The 20,104-nt window shown below is 39.9% G+C and overlaps 2 protein-coding genes across 2 annotated transcripts in view; one reads left to right on the top strand and one right to left on the bottom strand.

Annotated features, from left to right (window-relative positions):
• Positions 1 to 2,378, bottom strand: part of SELENOF (selenoprotein F) — a 29,977-nt gene extending 27,599 nt beyond the window's left edge. Inside the window, exon 1 of the mRNA XM_068952608.1 lies at positions 2,034 to 2,378. Within this exon, the coding sequence (XP_068808709.1) occupies positions 2,034 to 2,102 (69 nt within the window). The 5' untranslated portion in view covers positions 2,103 to 2,378. The remainder of the gene's footprint in view (positions 1 to 2,033) is intronic.
• Positions 2,379 to 2,873: 495 nt separating this feature from the next.
• The window catches only part of HS2ST1 (heparan sulfate 2-O-sulfotransferase 1), an 87,926-nt gene continuing 70,695 nt past the window's right edge, over positions 2,874 to 20,104 (top strand). The window contains exon 1 of the mRNA XM_068952604.1: positions 2,874 to 3,210. Coding sequence (XP_068808705.1) covers positions 3,087 to 3,210 — 124 coding nt within the window. The 5' untranslated portion in view covers positions 2,874 to 3,086. The remainder of the gene's footprint in view (positions 3,211 to 20,104) is intronic.

Below are 20,104 nucleotides of genomic sequence, written 5' to 3'. Positions count from 1 at the left end.
CTTTTTCTCAGTCCGAGTTAAAGATCTTAGGCAAAAAAAAAAAAAAAAAAAAAAACTGAACAAAACTCAAAAAAAAAAAAAATTAGCATGCGTTTCTGTGTTCAGAGAAGAGTAAGATGATGCCAGCAAACTGGGCTGCATCATAACAGACCAAGATTCAGAAGAATTATTCTGGAACAGGCAGAAAGCTACAGAAGAAAAACAAAGTTTCTCCTTCAGCGAATTGGACTCTCCTTCAATGTTTACCTATTGTTTAATATTTACCAACACATCCAAGTAATGAAGAGACAGAACCCATTTCCTTCCTGGAAGTGGCAACAGCAAACAAAGAAATGTCACTGATGTGACACAGATGAGAAATTTTATGGATTAGGACTTGGCAGGTTTCTTAGAAAATATATTAGGTGCCTGATTATTTTTGTTTCTCTGCATCTGATAAAAAAGATTAAGCGTGAATAGAAAAAATACAACATACAGAAAATGATTTGGAATCATTCTATCTTGTCAGGCAGAAAGCTATTCTCCTTCCAAAAGGAAATTGTGAAAACTCATTTCTACATATGGGACAGTCCTCACTGGACAGTCTTGAGCTAAAAAGCATAAAAAGTCAGCTAGCTGCACTTTTCAAACCCATGCTTACCTTTGCTTCTAAGGATAATGCAAGATATGACATTTATTACAACACAGAATATCGACTAAAAATCAGCAGCCTGCAAATCGGCAAGCAAAAATATCTTCTCTTCATTTTTGAACCTGTTAATCCAGGATCAAAAATGGTGTTACTAGCACTGACATTTTGCTTCCATCAGCAACATTCCTCACACCTTTCCACAGCATAGCCCTACAACATCTGTGCATGTTAATGCAGGTCAAAATTTTCCTATTTTGGGAAAAAGACACTATATAAAAGCAAGTAAAATCTCCACCAGAACAGCGTTTTCAGGGGAGGAGTTCTGGTTACTTAGCAAGCTCAAAACAGCTAGAGAGTACAAAGAGCAGAAAAAAAAGAAGGAAAAAGAGTTTCTAGCTCTTCCTAAATTTTTTCTCAAGTTTTAGTGCCCCAGTTATTGTATGACCCTAAAATAATAAATAATAGTAGTCTCTGTTGAGGCTCAGAAAAGAACTCTCACATTTCAGGAGCTAGGTTCCCACCAGAACAAGACAATTTCAGTTATTTGTTATTTAGCCAGTGATGTGCCTCATTTCAGTAGCATGCTCCCCTTTAAGACTTTGGCTACATGTTACCTGATGACTATGGTTTCATGTTAGATTATTTAATATATTAAAGCAAAGGCAGTATTAATACATATTAAGAAGTACTTAATAGATGCTAAAACAAAAAATTTAAATGGGTCTTCTGTACAATGCCACATCTCTGGAGTTTAGGTGAGGCATAAAGGGCATCAGCTGTATAAAAGACAGGAAAGCAATCTGTCTGGAAAACCTTAGTCACCAAACACCGTTACTCTGTCTCCCAAGAGCGACAGTCCTCACAGGACAGTTTTGAGCTAGAAAGCGTAAGTCAGCTAGCTTCACCTTCAAACCCATTCTTAACTTTGTTTCTAAGGATAACCCAAGTCACGACCTTTATTACGACACAAAACATCCCCTAAAAAGTGGCAAAGAAGACTGCAAACTCATTTCCAGAGTTACTACAACAGCTGCAACGAACGCCAACAAGGCAACCCAGAGCCGAGGCGCCAGACAAGGCGGGAGGAACGTCTGGGCTCCGCAACTCAGCTCTCACAGTCTAGAGAAGAAGCAGCGGCAGCAGGCGGGAAGGGGGCAGGAGCAGAGAACGGGCCTCGGGCGGAGAAGGAGGGAGGGAGAGAGGAGAAGAGGCGGCAGCAGAGGGACGACGCGTCAGATGAGGCCGCAGGGCCGGGCCGGGCCGGGCCGGGCCCGCTACCTCCGCCTCCGGCTGTGCGACACGTCTCACTCCCACCCCACCCGCCCTTCAGCCTTTTTCTTCCTCCTAGTAAACGGCAGCAATCCTAGGCTCCGAGCGCGATGAAACCGGAACAGCCTCTCACCGCCTGCAGCCCCACCATCAACCAGAGCCAGCAACGCCCCACCACCGTTAGCTCCCCGGCCGCCGCCATCTTGGTGCCGGGACCGCTACTGCCAGCGTCGCCGAGAGGCCGCCGAAGGACCCCACCCACTACAGGTTCCCCCTAGCGCTGCCCGATGCGGGAAGGCGAAGACTTGCTCCCAAACCCCTGTCAGCGCAGGGAGGAGCGGCTAAAGCAGAGCCTCTGCGGGGAGTCTGGAGCAAAGCTATTTTATTATGCTCAGGGAAGCGCTTCACAGTGACATTAGAGATGGTGTCATTTCCCAGCTTCAGTCGGGCACGCCCTAAGCAGCCCGGAATTAGGGTCCTTTCTCGTCCCGGAGTTTCTCTGCCAACCAGCGCGCAGGCCCGTAGCCCCAGAGACTGACAGGCGACCTAACCAGTAACACGGTGCATTTGCCGAATGCCGGGGTGCCTGTGCCTAATGCGGAAAGGGCAGGTGGGCGGGACTTCAGAAGCTGCCGCCCAATCGCGAAGGGTCGCATGTAGGCGGGACATCGACTCGGCCAAGCAGCTGAAAGCGGAGGGGGGAGGAGCAGAAGTCAGCCACGCGTGGGCGGGGCGAAGACCGAGCGGGGCCAATGCGGTTGCGGGAGAGGCGGAGCGGTGACGGCACCGCCCAATGGCGGAGGGCGCGTGGGCGGGGCCCGCCGCCGGGCAGTCGGTGGTGGTGGTGGCGGCGGCGGCGGCGGCGCCGGGCGCGCGCGCGGTTGGGCGTTCGGTTGCTGAGCAGCGCACGCGGGGGGGGAGGGGCGCGCTGGGGCCGCCGCGCGGCGGTTGGCGACGGGAGCGGGGAGCGGGGGGCGGTTGGGGAGGGCCCCGGGCGGCGGGGAGGCCCCGGGCGATGTGAGAGCGGCGGCCGGCTCTGCCGCACGCCCCGCGCCCTTCTCCTCCCGCGCGCTGTCCCTGCGGCGGCGGCGGCGGCGGCGGCTGCCGAGGCTCCCACCGGCCTCCGCGGCCGGGCCCCGCGTTATGTCGTGATCCCGGGCGGGCGGCGCTGCTGCTGCTGCTGCTCATGGGGCTGCTCAGGATTATGCTGCCGCCCAAGTTGCAGCTGCTGGCGGTGCTGGCCTTCGGGGTGGCCGTGCTCTTCCTGGAGAACCAGATCCAGAAGCTGGAGGAGTCCCGCGGCAAGCTGGGTGAGGGGCCGGCCGGGCGCGGCGGCGGCGGCGGCGGCGGGCGGGGGTCGCCGGCGGCCAGGCCGGGGCACGGCGGGCACCACGGCCACGCGCCGCTAGCCGCCGCTGCCGTGCGGCTCGCTGTGTTTGCGCGGCCGAAGCGACGAAGGACCTGAGCAGCGGGATCCGAGGGCTCCGCAGAAAGGGCTGCGAACAGCAGAGGCAGCAGCAGCAGCCTTGGCCTTTGAGTCCGTTTGTGTGTGTGTTGTGCGAGAGCGTGAGACCTGAGAGAGGCTGACGCTGGGAAGATAAACATTGCTGTGGTGGGTCTAAATGCGTTTTCTCGAAAGAGCAAAGGCGTTGAAAGCTGTTTGGAGCCGTGGCTGGCCTGTGTGCGCCGTGTTTTGTGTGGCTGGGAGCTGAGGAGGGAGGCAGCAGTGGTGCCTGAAGTGAACTTAGTTCTGCTGCTATGAGTACTCGTCTTTTCCACATTTAATTTCTAGTTGAAACTTTTTGTTAAGGCAAGCCATTGCACAGGAAAGTGAAGCATAGAAAAATCTAAGAGCGTTGTGCTTAATAAACTGATAATTAGTTTTAGTGTCATCGAATATAAGATGCTATTTTCTGCTGTAATATTGAGTGTCATTAGTGCTCTCCTAGGCTCTCATTGAACCATAGTTAAATGGTATAATGATGAACTTGAAAACTTAAACTTGTATATGTCTTTTTTTCTTTTTCTGTCTCATAAAGTTACTTTTTAGATTAATATCTGCCTGGTAAGTACCTCGTTCCTTCATGGTTGTGTGTCAGGCTGCAGAGTTGGTATGGATGTCATATCACTAAAGAGTTTCAGGGGTGTGGACAAATGTCATTTTGAACCTAGTCTGTGGTACCTAAGAGTTCTAAATACAGAGCAATGAGACTTCTGGTATATATATATTCCAGTGCATGGGGCTAATTTACAAATATTACTGAATTATCCTCTGTTATTAGTTGATTGTACTAAGATATTTATACTATGAGCATTTGAAGTCTGTAGGAAGAAACCTGCACTTATAATGTTCCTGCTGGTGTTCAAACCAGAAGTGGACTTTAAGTGACATGGGAAGTTTAACATAGCAAGCTTTCAATAGAGCTAGAATAGGCATGACTTAACGTTAAGCCAAGTGAATGCCATTGGGATTTTACTTCTCAGGATTCCTTTTCCATCTTCTTCTCTCTCTGAACTGGATATTAGAGATCAGAATCGTGGAAATGGCAGCAGTTGACTTGCATGAGTTATGTGACAGGCTTGCTCTGCATATTTTCCAGTCAGAAGTTTGTAGTAATTAGCATCAAGGCATAACTTTCTGTGGGGACTCAGTTACTGTGAATAAAAATTTGAAGAGGAAAGTAAGTGATATTAGAGGATAATTTCAAGCAGGTGTTAAGATAGTGCTCAAAGTTCAGTGGCATTTTGTATCCCACTATTTTAAACTGGTTGATGACAGTGGCTTCAATGCCTCCATTGCTGGCAATGAATGTTACTTGAGGAAAATCCAGCTCCTAGTATGAAAGGATTAACATAATGTAATGTGAGAATAAAGATTTCTACTGGTTAGACTTCCTCTCGCTCCTTAATATATGTGCATTGGACATGATCAAGTTACATATTTAGAGGATTAAAATACACAGCTCATTCCGCTTTGGGACAAGAATCTAATTACTGTGTTCTGCTGATTTTATTTTTTAAGAAAGGAAAACTGTTGTAAAATCTATTCAAAAATAGGATGGAAAGATTTGCTTTGTGAACAGCTTATGAGTGATTCTCTAGAACTTGTGTAAGGAGGAGAAAAAGGGCTTCCTGCAATAGCTTTGATCTCAATCTGTGTTCTTTTTTAACTTGAGAACATGCTTGGCTAAAAAGCTTCTAACTGTCTGAAGCTTTCCCTTTTTACATACTTGGTATATATTTTATAAAATAGCATATGTTAAGATTTTATTGCGGAAATTACTTGGCTATGGTGGTTGGTAGTTCTGCTGAGCTGTAATATGGAGAATGGCTTTCTCTTGGTCAAACTGATTAGTTGGTTGGATGTACTTGAATGCCAATCCTTCCTTCCCAGAAAAGGAGGGGAGCAAAGAAGTAACGATACTATGATTTCATGATAACAACTGAGAAGTTTTTTTTGGCTTCTCAGTTATGTTTAAGTGTGCTTTTTATCTTAGAAGTTGCATTCTATATTGTCTGGGTACTGCTTTATTGAACTATGTTATGTATTTGTGTTGATACGTCAGATGATGAACCATCATCTTGGAAACTAATTGTGAGAATTAGGCTATGAGTAAGAAAACAAAATGACTTCATATTTGATAGCAAATAAAATAATTCTTGTTGCGATCTGATTAGCAGTCCTACAGATAATATTCAGTCATACTTTCTGATAGAATAGTCTTGTCTAATTTCTTCACATGCAAGCTACTCCAGTACTAAACCTGCTTTTTTGCCCTTTTTTTAAGGGGGGGGGGGGAAGGTTAATTTCAGTTCATCATCTTAAAGTAGCTTGCACGCAGTGTGAAATTGGAGCATGTTTCTAGGAAAAAAGCGTAATCCTGTAAGTATAACTCCTTCAAGTAGGTACAATTGAGTCACATTAGGGAGTTTTGTCTTTTAAGCTGAGAAGTGGAAGAGAGAGAAGCAAATGATCATTACAAATGCCTATTTTTTTCCTGTTTTTTTACCCCCGATAAGATTATTGTGATCCTAATATTGTTTAAAAAAGTATTTATATACCCGTGGGTTTCTCTTCCATATTAAAGATAAATCTCTAATTCAAAAATAAAATAAAAATAATAGTTGAAAACCCCTCTGCAGGTTTTGGATGTTCTAGGTTCTTCATAAATAGCTTGTAGTGGTGAAATGTCAAACTGGGAGCCCTGTCAGAACCCAATTTCAAGTACTTTTTTGGTGAGATTTGTACATACAGCTATTAATCCTTCCTACTATTTTCAAGTTTACACATAAGGGCAGGTAACTTGGCAGCCTCCCCACACTGAGTCGTCCCTGGTTGTCAGTCAGACCTTTAATGGCTTTGTTTTAAGCCTGGTGCTTGCCTGCTAATTACAAGAGCAGGCAACCCTAGTTAGAGAGTATGGCATGTGAACAGTAAACGTTGGGGATTAAACTATCAGTCCTGGAGTAGAAATAATGTCTGATCATTCTCTCGGCTTTTTGTAGGCCTGGTGGGGCCTCCAAACCTCTGATTTAAACTAACCTAACACCAAACACATGTTCACACCTATCTCCTGTGTTGCCATTAGTGTTCACTGTAAGTCAAATCAAATAACTGATCCAGCTGGAAGTAATCCATCCTTCTGTTCTCTCCCTCCCTCAAAATCTTGAAATGGTAATCTGATAGTGGGAGAGGGGAAGGAAAGAGGGAAGTTTGTAATGTTTTCTATTTCTTATGTTAAAATCATTGTATTTTACAATGGCAAATACTAGAAGTGCTTCAAGGCTGGGGTGAGGGGTGGGGAAGATTGTGCCTTGTTTAGGGAGAAGGTTGTAGGATTGATCAGACAAGGTGGAGAAAGATTGGTGCTGCCTGGGGTGGAAGTGGTGTAATACTGCTGCTTTCTAACCATGCAGTGGTCGTTATGAAATGGATTTTGAGAATGCTCCATGTCCAAATAACATAATATACCGTAGCAGAGAGGTCAAGGATTCAACAACTTTATTACTATTTCAGATTATTCCTTCAGGTCATGTTGAAACATTGATTAGCTTTACTGTGGGACTGGCTTTTTCTGCTAAGTGATATCCAGACTTTGGGCCCAGATCTGTTAATTCAGTACCTTGAATTCAGTACACAGAATTCTGTAACTCAGAATAAATTCTCTAATATTTTAATTCATTTTTTGTTTGAAAATGCATAGCTAATCTGAAAGGCTGAAAGAGATTATCTCTTTTCATAAGTTTGTTAAAACAAAAAAGATGATTGCCACTTTGTATTATTATTCTTTAGTTAATTTTCCTGCACCTATGGATCATGCTGGAATAGTATCATTCTAAGTGCTGTACATAGCAAACCACTGTTTTTCTGAAGTGAAATGATTTAACTTCCTAGTGGTTAAATCTTATGTTTTCTAGAAATCCGAATGTCTCTTGTCTTTGGGGATTTTGAAATAATGGGCATCTTCTATTTCCTTCATTTGGATAAACCCTATTTTCTGTAGGCCTGTCAGTTGCACGTGTTTGGAAAATCACTCAGAAAACTTTGTAAATTGTCCCTCATAATGTGGTATGCGTGGTTCCTTAGTACACATTATTTACAGTTGGACTTCCTTTAAAAAGGATGGTTGGTGATTGTCTGTGGTTTTGGCTACAGGCAGCTATGCAAATAATTTACTAACATTTTTTTCAAATATAACTCTGTTACCTAATAGTTGTTTTCTTCTGAATAGCCTAACGCTTTTTTGCGTACCATGTATCTAGAAATAAGAGTATTAATATTGCTTCCTCAATATATCTTTAGCCAGTGAAACATTCTTCCACTTCCCTTTGCCTTGCTGATTCTTTCATATTTTCCTCATTTAGTCCCCCTTCTCGCTGTTCCCCTTCACCATTCCCGATTTCTTTCCAGGCACCTTCAGAATGAATTTTAAACCACTCCCAGACTATGCTTACCCTTGCCATTGCAAAGTGTGTAATAGAGCAATTATATAAAGTTTTATTCTCTGAATGAAGGTAGTATGTGAACTCTCTTGTGCAGATCTATCATTTGCTTAGGATCTCACTGCAATTTTACAAGATTTATAGTAATTTAGTCCAATCTTTACTTAGATTCATGAGGCTAAGAGTAGCCAGGTTCTTATGTGTCATGCACAATTCCATTTTCCTTAGTGCATCTTTGTCAGTTTTTTGCTTCCACGCTGCATGTTGTGCTCAGCTTGTCTCAGTGCAGTTTAGGACAGCTTCTGTAGCTATTGTATGTTATAAAAAGGATGACAGTTGATCAATCAGTTTTTCACAGTGGTAGTTTTTAAAGGTGGGTGGGTGGGATAATTTTAGAAGGGTTCTGTAAGGAAGTTTCCCTACAATATCTAGTAATGTTGACAACTCTTAAACATGTATGGAAGCTTTTTTTTTTCACCTGGAATGTCTGCATTTGGGAATCTGTGTTCCAGCTGCTGCTGCTTTTTCTATGAAATTGGATTGCTGATGATGTCTGGATTCTGACCGCTAGCTCTGACAAATACAGACCTGTGCATGTTCTCAAGCTCATACCAAGGCAGTTTAGGCTTGCTTTACAGGCTCTGGGGCTTGATCTTACCTCTTTTTCCTGACACTCCAATATCTCTGCTTCTGGCAGCAAATATAAAACAGGCACAGCATTTTTTTTTTTTCCTTCACCACCTCAAAAGCTTTATATGAGAACCTTTAGTAGTGTTGTGTCTAGTTAGTAGGCTAATGCTTTTGGTGAAATAGGTTTGAGCATTAGGGATGGGATGAGAGCTGTGCCTTCCCATGCTTTTCTGGAGAGTTATCAGGCAAGATGATACTTGTGTTAAAGATGTTTTGAGGGCACTTCTGAGAATAGAAATGAAATGGACTTGGGTAATCAGATAAAGCATTCAGTTCCAGTCTCTCCTACTACATACTGCAGTAGGTGAGGTAATCACCAAATAAAGTACTTAGACTTTCTATATACTCCATTGGAAAAGGTTAGATTTGGGCCAAAGTATCTGTGTATATGTGTTGGTTTTTCTTTTTAATGCACAAATTTAAGAAAGTTATAGAACAGCACCAAGGCCTAAAATACCATCTTCCAGGGAAATCCTGGACTAGAACGGTGACTACAATCAGCTGTATATGTAGAATAGAAAATGCTTATTGGACAGCCAAAGAAAAACAAGTGCCATGCTTTTCTGTTAACAAATGCAGTATTACAGATGTAGGTGATAGAGGTTAAGAAATAAGGAATTAGTTCAAGGCTGAGAAACTTGGGAGAGAGTTTTCAAAGGTGTTCTAGTCTTCCTTTTCCATATGATTGTTTCCCTACAGAGTAAGGGAGATGGGGTTGTTTCAATAATGGAATATCTAGCCTGTTTCAGTAATATGCTTGGTGCGGTGAACGGAAAAGCAGTAACAACAGTTGAAACAAGAAAAAGTAACTTGTAATGCCTTTTTTTTACCCTCTGGTCAAGCAAACTAAAACTTTGATGTTGTGGGATAATGCCATGCCATTGGTCCCTTTGTTTTTATTATTCATTTCCTACTTCTGAGTATGGAGAAAGCAGCTAAAATTTTCTTGTCTGCATGCATTTCACGTGTCCCTGAAAATGAATGGTTTTAAGTAGCTATGTCTTTTTTTTCTTAATTCTGACTAGAGATTCTCATCGACGGCACTGGTTTAAAACAAAGCAAAACCCAAGCGAAAACAAAGCCTTCCACCTCTGTTCCCTCACTAAATTAGAACTAAAATTGAGTGGTCATGCACTTTCTATTCAGAACAAAACCCTCTTGGTAAGCTATTTAAACTTATTTTTGAACTACCACAACAGGTTAAACCATTGCTTTGTGGTTTATCAAGTACATCTGAAATGAAATACGTTTTAAGGCTTTTTCTTCCTTATTTCAGAAAGCTGACATCTTTGCAGGTGGATTTCTTTTTGCACAGCTTTGTATTGCCCCTGGCTGTTGAAGTTAGAGACATTTAAACTGTTCATGAACAAGTCATTTCCATATCTACTGACTGGCAACCATGAGTCATTGTTGGAATTATTCTGGCCAAACTTATCTTGTGTTCTGATAATGAATGCCTTTTCTAAACTCTTGCTTCTCTTTAGGAAGTAGATGACTTATACATATTATCACTTAATTGGTTCAAAAGACAGCATTTTTATGGAATTGTGTGTGATTTGTAGTTATTGACATTTATCTGAAATATATTTAAATCCTGTCAAAGCGATATTAAAACAGTGATAAGTGCTTTGCTTGAAATGTGGTGCTATTTATCTGTGTATGTAGTAAGTATTAACCTACTAAACATGAACTCAGGCTGTAGAAAAATAGCCAAATTCTTATGAATATTTGCCTAATTTTTTCAACCAGAAATAAAAGATTAGGTGGAAGGAGTCCAGTGTTGAGAGAGGCATCTGAAATTTCGCCAGCTGGGTGCAGCCTTTCATAAATACGTACAGATGCCTGAGTGCAACTTGTCCTGCTGGCTATACAGACAGGAGGACAGACAGTAATTTATTCAAGCCTTATTAGCTTCATGTGATGCTCAAGCCAGTCATCAGCTCGGTTGTGTTTAACCACTCCACTAAAATCTTGTGGCCCGGTGAAGTTGTTGTGTTCAGAGGCTAGAACCTTGAGAAAGGTCTCCATCAGAGGAATCTTCAGTCTCTTTGGAGAGAGAAGTTACCCTCTTTTCTTCTTGGAATTGTGTCAGTCGATTCTTTCTTCTCCCCTGACTCCTAACTGCCCATCTTACAAGTTTTGGAGAACTGAACGCCATCCATTGAGATTGCTACAAGTTGTTGCTTTCTGGGCTTAAATATAGTTGGTATACCCAGTCACCATACTAAAGATATAAATGCTTCCACAGGTCTTGAGAATTTATATTTTGCATATATGTTTCTGTGTCATGAATGTTCTGATTATCAGACCGGGAGTGTTACTGCAGGATGTGCCCTTGAATAGCAGGGTCTGGCTCCTTGATGAATGAGCAAATGACCTTGGCAATGTGTCTCCTTGTACTCATTAGTGACTGTCATCAGATGTCTCTGTGTCCAGCATAGCTTCAGTTCAGCACATCAGAAAAGGGAATAAAACATTTCCGCACAAGCACTACAAGAAAAGTAAGTTAGACTTCCCCAAAACTATTTCAGGGGGAGGAGGAGTAGTATCTCTCATGAACGAAGCTAGCTGTATGCAAACTAAAAGCAATATGGGATTCAGTACTAAACGCTGAGATGGGAATTGAGGTAAGAGGGATTAAATGAGTTGCTTGATCCTGATGATCCAGGAAATCAGGAAATGAAAGATAATTTTTTCATGTGCCAGGTTAATCTCTTAATAACAGTTGTTTGAAGCTGGCAATAACATTCTCAGGCTTCCGTGAGTGAGAAGTACTTCAAAGTGAAGGGTATATCCATAATCACCACAAACAGGTTTCGCTGGCTAAACATCTTAGTTAAGGGTCACTACAACTGTAGCAAGGTTCCCCTGCCTTGCCATAAAAATTGTCCTATTCTGTTTTATGATATCATTCCCTGATTTGTGAACCAATCTTACTTGTCTCCCATCTGTGCTGATGTGAGCACCCCCAGCCTTTCTCTCCCTTTCCCGCTACTTTAGCAGCCATTGCTCTTGTGGAAGTGTTGTTACCCCATCTCTCTGTGCCTTGTCAAAAAGTTGATAGGAGCACTGTATGCAAGCAAGGAGACTGCACTGGAATAGATATAAATATTTGGAACGATAAATGTATAAATGTGTGGAGAGGAAGAGAACACTAATTTCTGATCAGAAAAAGACGATGTCTCACTGCGACAGGTTAGGTACTTTCCCAGCTCAAGGTGGTATATGAGAATTACACCTAAGAATTTGATTGCCTCTTTTTATCCTCTGTTAATACAATAGCTTAATTACTGGGGTGAAGCTGATACTTCTAAAAGCCTGATTGCCAGTCTCTGTAACACCTAAATAGTCAATGGTGGTAGTAACTAAAATTACTTATGTCACAGTTGTTTGGCACCTGCTGGGAAACGGGTTGGCAAGATCGGTCAGTTCTCTTGTGTGTGGGTGGTCAATCTCAAAATTAGCACTTTCACAGTGATTTTGACCCAGGCTGGGAGTCTCTGCTGAGGACATGAATGGGGATACGAACCAAGCAGAACGGTTTGTTGGACTGTTCTTTCCAACTAGATAGAATATACTTCTATCTTAAATAGTAAACTGAAGCTCACTTGCTAAATTTAAAATAGCAATCTGTGTTCCTTTGCAAACAAAAGGAAGGTGTGCTTTTGAGGGTTAAATCTTCTTTAAAAGACTTAAATTATACTTTTCTTCTTTTTTATGTACAGACAGTGGTAGAAAAAGCTTTGTGAATCAGTGATTTGGATATGTGGTGATGACATCCCCTTTTTCCTTCTGCTTAAAGGAACAGCCCCCCCCCCCCCCCCCAAACCCCTTTAACCCTCACAGAACAATACAAAAGGGCCTTAAAAGCCATAATTTTGGCTGGGGAAAAATTCCCCAGGAGCAGACTCAGGAGAAATTTGCTATACAGCTGTGTTCTGAGGACATATTTTGCAGCCCTCTTATTAGAAAGTAAGGAGTGAGACTGCAGTGCAACACTGCAGATGCAGGCGCATACAGAAGGCTGCTGTGAATTACGGGCCTCTGAGACATCTGCAAGTTGCTCTGGAGTCCTCCACAATCAGTACTCAAACAGGGATAAAAGGTGACTCAAACGAGCAACAGGGCCTCCTTCTCTAGGACTGTGTGTTCCTGCTTCTCCCATGGAGTATACATCCTTAGTTTCAAACTGAGTATTTGTATGTTCCTGAATAGTGAACTTATTGCTGTGCTTTAGCTTTTTCTGGCTACAAATTAAGGGCATATTCTTACCATAGAGGTCTTGTTTTCAAATATGTCTGCAGGAAGCCAAACTACATCTGCATGTTACTTCATTCTCTCTAGGATTCAGTATATTACTGTTGTTTTTACTTCACAATATCCTTTGGTCATCATGGTTCCAATAGCATTACTGCTGTAATAATTATTATTCAAGCATTCTTATAGTGATAAAATTCATCACAAGTAGCTAGGACTCTAGGGCAGTCAGAGAATTATAAGATAATTAAATTACAAAAGTATTTAGAAAGAGGCAATGCATCACTTTGGCCCAGTCTTTGTCTGCCTTCCTTTATGTCCGTTCTCTCTCTATCTCTGGTTGGAGTTTAAAATGATAGACAGCTGACATCCAATTTTTTTTGTCAACTTGCTGTTTAATTCTGAATACTAATTTGTGTGAAAACATATGTAAAACTTAAGTGCTGTTTTGATAAAACAGCTTTTGATGATTTTGAAGTGTTTATGCAAACCTTGTGCTTAATTGCTGTGAAACTGTAAAGAGTGTGGGGATGGGATCTTAGGTTCCTTAAATTGAAATGCATATCTTTCCCATTTTTTTTTTCTGTCACTGGTTGTTTTTTTTCTCTCAAAAGATATTACTTTCTCTTTCTTTTTATGTGTGTATGTATATATACATATATATATATTTATATATATGTAGGGAGATTTTTTTCTCCATGTATGTATCTTCCAGAGTTGGAGTGTAGAGCTGATCATTTTGAGACAACAGATTGAAAGGCAACAGTATTTGATTTCACTTTGAATAAGGTGCAAAAAGGCTGTTGAGAACCTGAAGGAACTTGGAGGTATGGGAGCAACTGAACAGAGGTTACGCTTTTTCCTCTGACCTTCTGAAAAGTGGAGAGAGAAATCCAGCTAATTTAATGTTAGCCTTTTTTCTTGAATCTTCTGCTTGATTATCTTTGTTTTCAGTATTTTTATTACCTTCTTTTTTGGATATACTGCTGGGCATATTCAGAAAGATTGCAAAAATTGCAAATGTGCTTTTTCTTTGAAATTTTTGCATCTCTTTATATTGACTGTGTGCATATTTTTGAGTAGGTTTTGCAGTGGAGGAAGTCTTTTTTTTTTTTACATTGCAAATGTTTGAACTTACAATCAATTGCTGGTTAACATTTTGTATTATATTAGAGTCGATTGTGATCATGTGTTCTGAGTAATGGATTTATGTAATTTTGAGAAGGATTTACAAATTTAGAGTAAAAGGCAATGAAGTCAAGAAGTATGATGTGAAAATGATAAAGTCTTATTCTGACACATTAAATAGACCAAAATCTTTCTCGAAAAACAAAAGCAGTCAATCATTTTGGCTACTTTAGTGCCTGATTGACTATAACACTCAGGAGCAGAAAGTAACTCTTTGCAAGATCTGATTTTAAGTTGGTGATTCTTAGAGTGTGTGGTGTGTTTTGTTTTTGTTTTTTTTTTTAACAAATGCCACTTTTTTAGTTCTAGTATAAAAATTCTAATGTTTTACTTGCAACTAAAGTATACCTCGAAGTAGTGGAAACTCATTTGTGCTTTTCTTGGGGAAACAAGCGAGAAGAGCACGAGCAAAAAGATGACACTCCTGATCAGGTCATAATCAACATGCAAAATAAAATGTCGCATCTCAATTTCTTACTCTCAAAGTGCATGGTTTCCACCTCTAGTGAGATCATAGTTGAAATGAGCAGTCATCTCCTCCTATAGTCTGTGGGGAATGTAGTATCTTGAAAGGTTTTATTCCCATGCTGTGGATTAAGGACAGAAACACTACACCTTGTCTGAGTGACTTATGTCTGTTTGGCTTTTGGTGTTTTGGTCAATATATGCAATGTGGTATTTTTACAAGGGTTCTTGGTCACAAGTGTATGATCACTTTCTGAAGCTGATATTTTCTGTACCAGGTACAAAATCTATTGTTTCAGGATCTATGTTAAATAAGCTTTTGGAAAGGCAGCCATGATATCAATTTTTTTTTTCTTCATTTTACTGAAGGGTCATAGGTAGTGGCTATTTCAACTGCAGTCAGTGAACAAAACTCCCACTGACAGTTCTGCAGCCAAGAATTTTAAGCATCTGATATATCGGTAAACCTTCAGCAGTGTGTGTGCCCTTAAAAGGGAGAAATTATATTTTCCTGGCAAAATGGCTGTACTTGCATATGAGTCCAGATGCATTGCCCAATGAACTGTGTTGAAATGACAATGGGACTAAAGTGATTTCCCTTAATCAAGTTGGTAGCCGTGTGAATGCTGAACATCTTGTAGGTCACCACTCGTTCTTTCTGGAAAAGAAAAAAAATCAAAACCAAAAAAAAAAACCCAATCCTAACAAAGGCCTTGCTGCTTATTTGAAGAGTTTGGTTTTTTTAATAGGTTTTTGAGCATATTAGCTATCTTATATTAACTTGGGTGATGTTCTCAACAAGGCAATATTTTCAAGATAAAAATCTAATAGATAGTTTGCTGTCTTTTGAGGAAGCAATTAGATCTTGCTGTCCAGCTCGATTCCTTCAAAGAATGTAAAGGGAGATTGGCCTGGTTTTTGTTTTGTTTTTTAAACTCCATTCCATTTACAAAAATAGCATTTCAAGAGTAGATGTATATTTGCTTTTTTGAGAATGTTCGTGCCTGCAAAATGACCTTTCAGAATATGACCTCTAGTTAAATCAGAGTATTTTATGTTTTTACTATCTTCCTACTTGTGGAAGGAAGACTTGTAGAAACAAGTTTTATTTTTTAGATACTTCTGGGTTTCCCTCTCGTTTCTCTCTTAAATTGTTAATCCTACTATGCTACTTGTTGCAGCTACTGGTGTTTTGAGTGAAGCTAAAAATCAGAGCATCTCCTTCTCTTTTTCAACAGGGTCTTTTTTAAGGTTTAAAATTATTTTCAACATGAGCGTACTTCGTGTATTTTATTATTGATCAAGTCGTAAAAAGAACTAGAACAACTGTGGCATACTGCTTTATTCAGACTTCTAAATTAGTGGTTATAATCTGTGTGTTTAATGTGTGCCACATTCTAAGTCTTAGCTGCTATGAGAAGTACTAAAGTGCTTTACTTCCTAGTAGGCTGGTAATACTTATTTTAATCCTTGAACTGCCTCTCAAACGTGCTTTCTGAGTCAAAAGCAAAGGTTGAATGACCAGAATGATCTGCCTAAGCTTACATTTAAATATAGTGGTGTCTGTAACTGTTGATTTTAGTATTCACTAGAATTGTTACCTTTGAAACTACTCAGTGGCTATAGTAGTTAGTGTTAGGTAAAAACATTCCCATGGAATTGCGTTGATGAAACTTTTATTCCAAACTTCTGAATTTTGAAAAGAGTTTTTGGTTAATGATGTAAAATCACTGCCAGTCATGGAGATGCATAGGGGGACTTGAGAAGTTGCAGCTTTTTGCAGGGTGTTTAGGGATCTGACGGATGGGCTGTCAAAGTTAGCCTTAGGAACAAGAGATGTTGTTCCCGCAGCAGTCTGCCCAGCCGGATGCCAGGAGACTCTTGCCTCATTGCTAGCTAGGGTGATAAGCAGAAGAGTGGTAAACAGAGGTGTGCCCAGCCAGTAAAGATCGGAGCATGGAGTATTAAGTTTGAGCGCTCTTGATTTTCAGTTTAATGCTTTGGGCTTTGAGCGGCTGCAGCTGAGGAGATGGCATATGTTTACTCCTGAACAGGGAAGGCCAGCAACCCCTTCATCCAACCCAGGAAAGAATTGCTGGAGGATATTCGTCAGGCTCCTTAGTTATTCATGAGGCATGTTAAATGCATTTAACCTAAAGACAAATATATCTTGTGAGCATGTGGTCAGCTTAGAGGAGCGTATTAAAGAGGAACTTTGGAAAAGGGGAAATGAGCAGTAGAAAGGATGTGTATGTGAGGACCTGTGTAACTTTGGTGTATATGAGCTAACCACAGTCTATCTGATGCCAGTAAAAAGGCATAGGGCATTGAGGAATATGCTTATTTTCAAAGCTGGCTTTCCTGTATTTTAACATTCAGGAACTGTGTTTGGCTCTGATTCCTCTGCCAGTATTGCTTTGTCTGTTACACTTTACAATACTATTAAATTCTTTTCCCCTTTGTGATGTGAAAAATCAACATAAAACTGGAGTAATGGCTTAACAGAAAGAAACCATAAATCGTATAGTAAGATGTTGATGTATATCCTCTTCTGGTTTTCCTGTTAGTGCCTTCCAAACCGTATTCTGAAAAACATGCTTATGCTAATATATTTGTGGGAGCATTTTGCTAAACATTTGTGGTCACTGGAGCAAGCCAAAGCATCGTTTATGGTGATTTTTATGCACCTATTGGTGTTTGATTGCAAATGCAAGGCAATGGCAGTAAGCGAATTAGGAAAGAGAAATGTATAAGAAAGTATTCACAAATTAAAAATGAAAAAAAGAAAATCCAACCCTCAGGTATGAAGAAAAAGGACTAAATATACTGAAAGAGATTTTTGTTTGTTTACTGTATGAGAGTGTCTTCAGGAACTGAACGGCAATTTTTTTTTATTTTCCAGCAGCATTAGGGATGATTACATAGAATTTTTAAGTATATGTGCTGTTTGACTGTCCAGTAGAAGCTTTTGCTAATGTGACACTTAAAAACAAGTGTTTTATGGTAAGTAATGGGATGTAACATGTTTCTTGCACTGGTGCTATAAAATTCAAGTAAAAAATACTTTGTTTTGCTGGAAATGCTGGCAAAAGATTTTAAATGTTAACTGAGATTGAAATATTAGTTTTCAATTAAATTAAAGCTGGAAAAGCAGTTTTTTTATACTGATGTTCTCCTGTTATGTCGTCATAAAACAAAATGGAAATAAAAATTGTGCTTACATCACTTATTTTTAACCATGAACATCTGCTAAATGTCTGACAACATGCCACTTGATATCTCAGGTAGAACTCTGTCAAGCATAAATACAGCAGCAGAAAAGTGAAATACGGTGATTGTTCCTAGATCTGTTTTATTTAATGTATATTAATTATATGCACGTAAATGTAAACATGAGATAGCACACTAGAGATGACTGATATTTAAGTTATATTCTACATGAAAATCCTGTCGGATATTCAGGAGCTGTTCTGAATGACTTTTCTACCCTTGATGTATTCACATAATCTACAGACTCTCTGCAAGTTCCATTAATCCCTCAGTGTTTGTTATATCAGATTCTACAATTAAATAGTGAGCTAAATTGACAGGAATATTCAGCTTCTCTCTTTAAAAAAAAAAAAAAAAATTGTAGACCTTACAAATTCATATTATGCAGGACTACCAAGTAGTTTAAAGCTTGTCCAACTGGTGAGGGTTAACCAAGTAAAGATATAAAACCATGAAAACAGGCTGTTCGTTTATTCAAAACCTTTTTGCAAGGAGTTAGAGGGGCTTAAAACTCCGTAATGATTAAAGATCAGAAATGCATTGGTTTTAATTGACTAATCTTACTGCTGTCTTCTAGTTTTTGATAGCACTTTTTGTAATTTTCCTGCATGTTTAATAGAGGGCATTTTATGGTGACAGGTTTTTATTCAACTGTAAGCTGTACAAGATTGAATATGTGAACATAGTATATGCTAATGGGTTGCATATATAACATTGTTTTTTCCTTAAAAGACCCTCATATAGGTTTGGATTGTTGTTTTGTTTGGTTTGAGAGTAAAGAAGCCTTGTTTGGGGCAGTTTGCAGACAGAAATAAATAAATGCTTTGAGGATAATTATTTTAAGTTCATCACTGCTTTGTGTTTGATCGAGATGCAAAGTGAAAATTATCTAAAAATATTCCAACATTCCTGAAAAATAATGCACTTTAAAAAATTGCTTTTCTTCTGAATAGTGCACCTCCAAAAGTATTAAAATGTTTGCATATATACCAAAGAGTATATGAATTAGTTACCAAAAGTAGTCTTGGATAATTATGGCTATTTGTTTCCCTAACACTTTCTTTAGAGAGCAAATGACACTTTTTCAAACCGTGACTGGGCTTACTGCAATAATTGTACATTTTAGTGCAATTGTTTTATTGTACTGCTAACTTGACAGAGTTCTGATTTTATAAATGTGAAAATGAGTTATGTTTTGATTCTTTTTTGAATACAGATACATTTTGATCTAAAGCAAGCTTCCTAAATTGCTCTTTAGTACTTATTTTTATAAATCGTTCTGTGAGTGTAACCTCCAGCAGTCATCACAGAATGCTTAATAAATGAAACGGTTGTTTCCAAACTAGAGCAGGTATTATGAAGGTAAGCATGATTTTCTGTCAGTTTTAAATGCATTAGTTAGTAGTATCTTAAAATTGTTTTTTGTTTCTTAACTGAAGACTTCTTTCAGGTGAATTTAAGATGCTTAGCATTTTTTTGTTTAAAAGGTGATTGCTTTGACCAGTTAATTGGTTATCATTTGTACCTGATAATTTTCTCAATAATTCCGATGATGCTCTTGTGACTAGAAGTTTTTATTTTACAACTGTTGGAATAAAACCGCGCAGTAACGCAGTCTTTCGTAGTTGGTTGCTAAAGAGCTGAACTTTATGTTCAGATGTAAGTGACTGTGAGGTTTCCTTTAAAGGTGAACATCTGAGAAGAAAATTTGCTAATGCCATCTGCTGGAATGGCATTTTATAATGGAAAACGTAGCTTTCTTATCTTGGTTGGTCTAGCCAGCACACCTACAAAGTGCATGTGGCTTTCTTTGTGTGTTGTGTGGATATTGCTCTGTGAACCTTGGCAAGGATGTAAGAATGAAGAATACTTTTATTGAGCTTTTTGCCATTTTACAGGTTAATTTGTGAACTGCTGACTGAACAGAACAACTTTTACAGAGTATAAAATGTAGCCTTCATGGACTAACCATAAAATAAAACAGCTAGAGTCTTGTCAGGGAAAGTAATGCGCCTGCATCTTGTAAAACGTCCATGTTCGAAATAGTGAGTAGCTCAGGGCCGTAGTGGCTTGTGATAATTTACGGCAATACAGGAGATGACAGGTTGGGCGAATGATGACACTAATGTTGTGGGCCGCCAATGGCCACCAAGCATGGAAGCGTTCCATAACACTTCTGTCTGCTCCCTGCATCTACAGAGTTCCAAGGATATATTTAACCTATTTATATGGAAAAAATGACAAAATTGAAAAAGTATTTTTAAATACATACAAAAAGCCACTGTTCATATTCACACTCAAGAATGAACTTGATATTTCTCCACGCGAATTTGAGAAGTACTGCATGGATAGAAAACTCTACTGGTATCCTTGTGTCACCTGGCACAGAAA

Source organism: Struthio camelus, chromosome 8 (genome assembly GCF_040807025.1).
Source record: "Struthio camelus isolate bStrCam1 chromosome 8, bStrCam1.hap1, whole genome shotgun sequence".
Classification (NCBI taxonomy): Eukaryota; Metazoa; Chordata; class Aves; order Struthioniformes; family Struthionidae; genus Struthio; species Struthio camelus.
This window is presented reverse-complemented; position numbering and strand designations above follow the sequence as displayed.